The following is a 5662-nucleotide window of genomic DNA, read 5'->3' as shown; positions in this document are numbered from 1 at the left end:
CTTTTGGGTTAGGCTCATGGGCGCCTGATATGAGGACTAGCCACACTAGATTAATGGGCTCCGCTCGGACTATAGCCCGTGTCAGCCGACTATGGTTAGTGGCTTGCTCTTGGGCTATAGTCCCAGTTCAGGAACCCAATCAGACCGTCCAGGGTGCAGATGAGTCTGGCAATCTTATAGGTTACTCAAATTTCTTTGCTCTGCCCTGTCCTCCTAAGGCCTAAGCTATCATTTTATCCTACCTTAAAGAAGACAACAAGAAAATGATCTTTAAATCGATCAAACTTTCATTTGAACTAGGAATAAGCCTCTTTCCATACACAATAAGTTTTTCTTTCTAGTTTTAATGGAGACCCATAAATAAAAGGGATATGGTTATTATTCCATGTATGTTTTGGGTTAATTCATGAAGGGCTTCCTCATGGTCCAGGCTTTCAGATTAGCAACTTCAACTGTCGCAGTACCATTGTTAAACACGTGCAGATGAGCGTCTTCCCCTACTGCGAGCGTCGGATACACTCTCGATGTAATGCATGTTTTACCTCCGGCACCAAAACTTTCAACAACTGAGTGATCAATCTGCAAATGGAAATTCAATCAAAATAAATTTCCGAACGGAATTGAGATCGATTATTGAATAATGCTACTCATAGTCATGGGTTGGTTGTTAAGTTGGTTTGGCATTAGGGTAGCTCCCAAGATGTCATGGCCCAAGCCGGACACGCACAAAATCTTGTTCGTAGTGAAGGCAGCAAATTCACCTCAAGGTCTTAGAACTTACTAAGCTCGAGCTAACACGTAGCGTAACACTACCCTTACCACATCCACCACCCTCAAAGACGAGTCGTTGTCAGTAAGACATTGTCCCGAACACCATAATAAGTCAAAAAATTAGTAAGCTACATAAAGGCATAAACTTAAAAGATTGAAAACCATACCAAGGTCCTTAGAGAAATCACTCCATCCTTCAAATCTACATCTACAAATCCCCCAAATGAAGGTTTGTACATTTGTGGGTTCAAAGAAGACCTGTTTTTTACACCCAAAAATAGAACCAAATCAAAAGTTATTTAGCATAATATGATATCAAAGGTTTATATTGAGAACTTGAAATGAAAGAATAGGTAAAAACTAACTTGATTCCACCCGAGCACATAAGGACTACATGCTTGTCTTTAGCTTTGAAAACTCGGAAAGTAACTGCGGTATATTCCTCTAAATTGTTGGAAGCTAATGTTAACAAACCGAAAGGTCCGACTCCGCCTTGAACACTGGCATCCTTTATACCACAGAGTCTTTCCGCGTCGACCCAAGTAGGATCGAACGGCTCTGCCTTCTCTAAACTTGGCAACTTGAATGTAACTTCAACATCAGCCTGGAACATTGTTAGTTACAAATGTTAGTATAGAGTTCAAGAATTAAGATAAAACTAAGTAATGATAGATAACAAACCTGTGCCGTTTTGACTCCTTTAACTTCAATATGACTTCCTTTTTCGAGAGACTTTTTGTTTAACTGAACTTCATCTTGTCTTAGATTGTCAATTTCTTCTATTGGCCATTGAACAAGCTGTTTTTGATTTTCGTCAAGCCATAAAGTTCTTGGAACTGTCTGAATACCAGCCCAACCTTTAGCAACATCATCAGCAACTGTATCGGATTCGTTAGCCCATCCCCACAAGATCCTTCTATTTTTCGATTGGTCGAAGAATGTTTTAGATGCATAAAAGTTCCCATAGTCATATCTAAGCCCAGTTGAATCGTCATTTGAAGTATTATCAGGTACGTATTTATCTTTGTTCGCGAAATAATGACCGACTGTGTAGTAATCGAACCTCGTATTATCAAGGCTAACCTTTAAAACGTGCTTAACGTTGTCTCCGTTGACCGATGTGTCCAAACCTTGTTTCCCTTTCAATAAAACAGGGAAGAAATCTGGGCATTCCCACATACCAGTATATGGTGAAGAGTGTAATGGGTGCTGGGCTTTAGTCCAGTTAACGAAATCTTTACTCTTATATAACAATGCCACTCCTCTGGTTTTACCTCTCTTACTCCCTACTAAAGTTCTCCAAAGCCCATCTTGGCCCAACCATGCTGTTGTTGGATCACGAAACGAACTCACATTGATATCACCATATGGTACCATTACCGGGTTGTAATCGGGCTTTACCCACTCTTTAAGAAATGGGTCTGATAAGTCTTTTGGTACTGCAACGTTTTGAACTTGACGTCCCTCTGAATCTTTGCCCGTGTAGAGAATAATAGGCTTGTTACCGGGTAGAAAAGTGGCAGAACCGGACCAACACCCTTGTATATCGAAGGGATGGCTAGGGAGAAGGGTTGGTTCGAGGGGGAACCAGTTGAGCATATCTGTTGAGACTGAATGAGCCCATACAATGTTTCCCCAAACAGCACCTTGAGGGTTGTACTGGTAGAAAAAATGGTAGATGCCTTTGTAGTACATAGGAGCTATTTCAAATAAGAAATCAAATGTATTAGATTATAACGAACAACAACTTCGAAAAATATGATTAAGGACAAGAAATGTTGGTGTTAAACTTACCATTTGGATCTGTTGAATGTTGCAAAGATTCGAATAGCATCCAAGAAAAGGAAAAAAAGAAAGGTTAGATGACATTTCAATTGAGAAAACCGTAAAATCAGTGGTAACAATAATTTACTTTTGCTGTTTTCATTTGAAAAAATAAGTATATGTTTTAGAGAAAGCAAATTATCACTTTTGGTGAGGGTTGGGTTGAATAAAGGGTTTCACATCCAAACTCAATTTGGATATGAGTGGGTCTTGACTTTTTTTTGCTGCCAAAAAAGATAAAATGAAGGTCAATTTTCACCTTATCTTAAGTCAGAACAAGTTGATACTCTTATCACTTTTACATCTCAATGATTTTGTGACATGGTAGGTTGGTACCCATATGTAGGCCATAAACAATGAACATTATTCAAGGGTCCGGGACACTCCTGGCAAATGTTTACCTTCTCCACTTAGGGTTAGAGGGTCGAGGGGGGTCGTTTGACATGTGAGAGACCGACAAGAAAAATAAACTTTCGTCAAACTCAAACCTAACAAAATATATTTTCTCAGGATTGTGCTAGAAAAAGACTCCCTATATTTAAAACCACAAAAATACCAATGTAGACTAAGGCTAGAAAAAGAAATTCTTGTAAAATAAATGAATCGTAAGAAGTTTTTGGTATTTGAAAGTGCCCTAATCCATTGTTACTTTTGTGAAAAAGAATTTTGAACAATTCTCTCTTGACATTTTTGAAAAATAGTATTAACCATTAAAATTTGTATTTCTCTTACCCTCTGGCCAAAACAGTTGACTTATGATGACGAACTTTAACTCACAAGAGAATACTGTAAATTTATCCTTCTGTCCAAATGTGTGTTTCTATTTTGTTTATTTGGAAGATGGTCCCTTAACACTCTCTTAATTTTGTGTTTGACCCATATGTGAAAGTAAAAAGTTATTTAAGTCATCTTTTTCAGTGAAAAAAATGATTTGTTAAAAGAATAACCACCCGACACACAATTGAAAAGAGGGTTTAAGCACTACTCCTGCAATACTATTTTCTTGGTGTTACGAATTACACGAGAAACACTATTTTTTTGAAAGTTGATGTAGTTGGCTCTCATTAATCAAGGTATGTGGAAAGAGAAACACTCTAACAAATAAGAGCCAGTCACATCAACTTTTGAGTTGTCGTTGACTTCCATTAATCAGGGCATGTGGAAAGAGAAACACCCTGACCAATAAGAGCCGACCACATCAATTTTTGGACTGTAGTCGGTCTTTATTTCTGGACCAAATAACATTTTTGAAACCACACCGACTTCATTATTTTCACACTTGAAGACGAGGGAGGGTTTGCAAGTTATGTCGGTCTAGATTCAAGCCTACCTATCTCGTGTCAAGGGTGAGCCCCTACTTACCAAACTTTCCCTCATGTGAGTGGTCTATAACTTTCAACAAAAAAAAGAGTGGTGTATATGTCAAACATGTTCCTATCTATACAAGTCCAATCCCCCATCTACTTTTTATGAATATGGAAGTAAATTAATGACATGATATGCATAGCCACACAATTTCATAAATTAGGATTACTATTGAATGGACAACAATATAATTGTATATTGTGAGTACTAATTTATCCATTCCAAATGCCTACTAAACTTACATATGAAGTCATTTTTTACTTTTTTTTTTTTTTAATTTTGAGGTACATTAAATTTAATAGGTAAAACTAAACAACAACAACATCAAAACATGGTCCAACAAAATAGAATGTTTGGCTTACAAACACCACTAAATGTCTAGTTCAACAAAAAAAAAACACAACACTAAATGTTAAATCACATTGTGCATGTTGATTTAGGGCAAAAAAAAAACTATTAAAATAGTAAATACTAAGTAAAATAACAGTATAGTTCAACAAAAAAAAAAAGTAAAATAACAGTGAGATTTAGTAAAAGACAAAAAAAAAATAATGATTTAAAATTCTTTGCAGAATCAATAAGATTCAAACTCTTATCTAGATCCATAAGGTTAGAATCACTACAACAAAAATAATATGGATCCTAGTGTTAAGCTTAGTTTATAAAGAAAGTAGAAATGAACCTATAAACATAATTATATATTATAAGATAGAAATTACCATTAATCCAGTTTTGGGGAGGTTGAAAGTGATAACCAGTTCTGAGATTTGGTTTAACATTGGCTGCTTTAAGAGATTGAAACTCTGGGAAGACTTTGTGAGAGGCTTCCACACCATTTTCACTCACTAGATTGAAACATACTACCATCAAAATCAAACTCAACATTGTTCCTAATATCTTCATGACTAATCCAGAGGAGAAAGGAAAACAGTCAAAACTAGAGATAAAGAAAGAGAAAGAGAAAGAGAAAGAGAGGAGAATCAAATTGTGGGTTGATGATATTTTGTGGTATTTATAGAAGTTTTGGTTGGGTGGAGAAATACAAGTGTTTGGAAAAGTTAGAGAATCTTAAGAAGACCATTAAATGGTGTTTCTTAAATGTGGTAAATTTGCAATTAATGGTAAGAAAGATTTACCCTAATCCTTATCTTCTTTAGCTCTTATCTTCTTGTCTTGAAAGCACTTTTAGTAAATTTTTGAAAATTATTTGAGAACTATTTTTCTCAAAGAAATCCAAAAATATGTCTGCCGGGGGTGGTACAGTGACAAAATCCTTAACAAAATTCTTGACTTAATGACTCATCGAGTCAAAGATTTTGTCAAAAATTCTTTGTACACTTACAATTTCGTTTGTAAGGATTTTGTTAGGGATTCTTTGTACAAAATCCTTACAAAAAACAACCCATTTTCTTATTCTCTATTTATTCCCCATATTATTTTCGTTTTCCTTTTTCTACATTTTTCTTTCATTTTGGGAAATATATTTGTAGAAAAATAAATAGTACAGGAGAAAATTGTAAAATACTTGATTATATTTGCATTTGTATTCTATTGGGTAGGCACGATAATTAAAATAGCTTAATCACGATTTCTTTATCCATATCCATTCTATCATTCTTGTCCAGTAAAACTTACCTCATTTGAATTTGGTAAACCAACGTCTAACTTAAGAAATATCCAACTTTAATTATATTATTGATAT

General features: G+C 35.4%; 1 protein-coding gene across 2 annotated transcripts; it reads right to left on the bottom strand.

The window, feature by feature from the left end:
- Positions 1–264: 264 nt before the first annotated feature.
- LOC147558557 (beta-fructofuranosidase, insoluble isoenzyme 1-like) lies at positions 265–5351 on the bottom strand. 2 transcript variants are annotated; one of them, XM_086660256.1, is made up of 5 exons: positions 4680–5351; positions 1453–2471; positions 1137–1375; positions 939–1029; positions 265–579 (listed from the first exon to the last, which is right to left on the bottom strand). In XM_086660256.1, exons 1-5 carry the CDS (start codon positions 4861–4863, stop codon positions 400–402), a joined length of 1713 nt encoding a protein of 570 aa, XP_086516382.1. In that variant the 5' UTR covers positions 4864–5351; the 3' UTR covers positions 265–399. The 2 variants fall into 2 exon arrangements, with proteins under 2 accessions (XP_086516382.1, XP_086516383.1); XM_086660257.1 differs by having other exon boundaries at positions 2566–4942.
- Positions 5352–5662: the final 311 nt, after the last annotated feature.

This window comes from Eschscholzia californica, unplaced genomic scaffold, assembly GCF_041429995.1.
Source record: "Eschscholzia californica isolate CP2 unplaced genomic scaffold, dmEscCali1.0.p SCAF_2, whole genome shotgun sequence".
Classification (NCBI taxonomy): domain Eukaryota; kingdom Viridiplantae; phylum Streptophyta; class Magnoliopsida; order Ranunculales; family Papaveraceae; genus Eschscholzia; species Eschscholzia californica.
Note: the sequence above shows the minus strand (reverse complement) of the source record. Positions and strands in the feature narration are given on the sequence as shown.

Coding starts and splice junctions, on each gene's coding strand:
- LOC147558557 (XM_086660256.1), bottom strand. CDS start 4,863: ATGAAGATATTAGGAACAATGTTGAGTTTGATTTTGATGGTAGTATGT. Junction 2,472..4,679: donor TCCCCAAAACTGGATTAATG/GTAATTTCTATC, acceptor TATTTGAAATAG/CTCCTATGTACTACAAAGGC. Junction 580..938: donor TGATTTCTCTAAGGACCTTG/GTATGGTTTTCA, acceptor TTCCATTTGCAG/ATTGATCACTCAGTTGTTGA.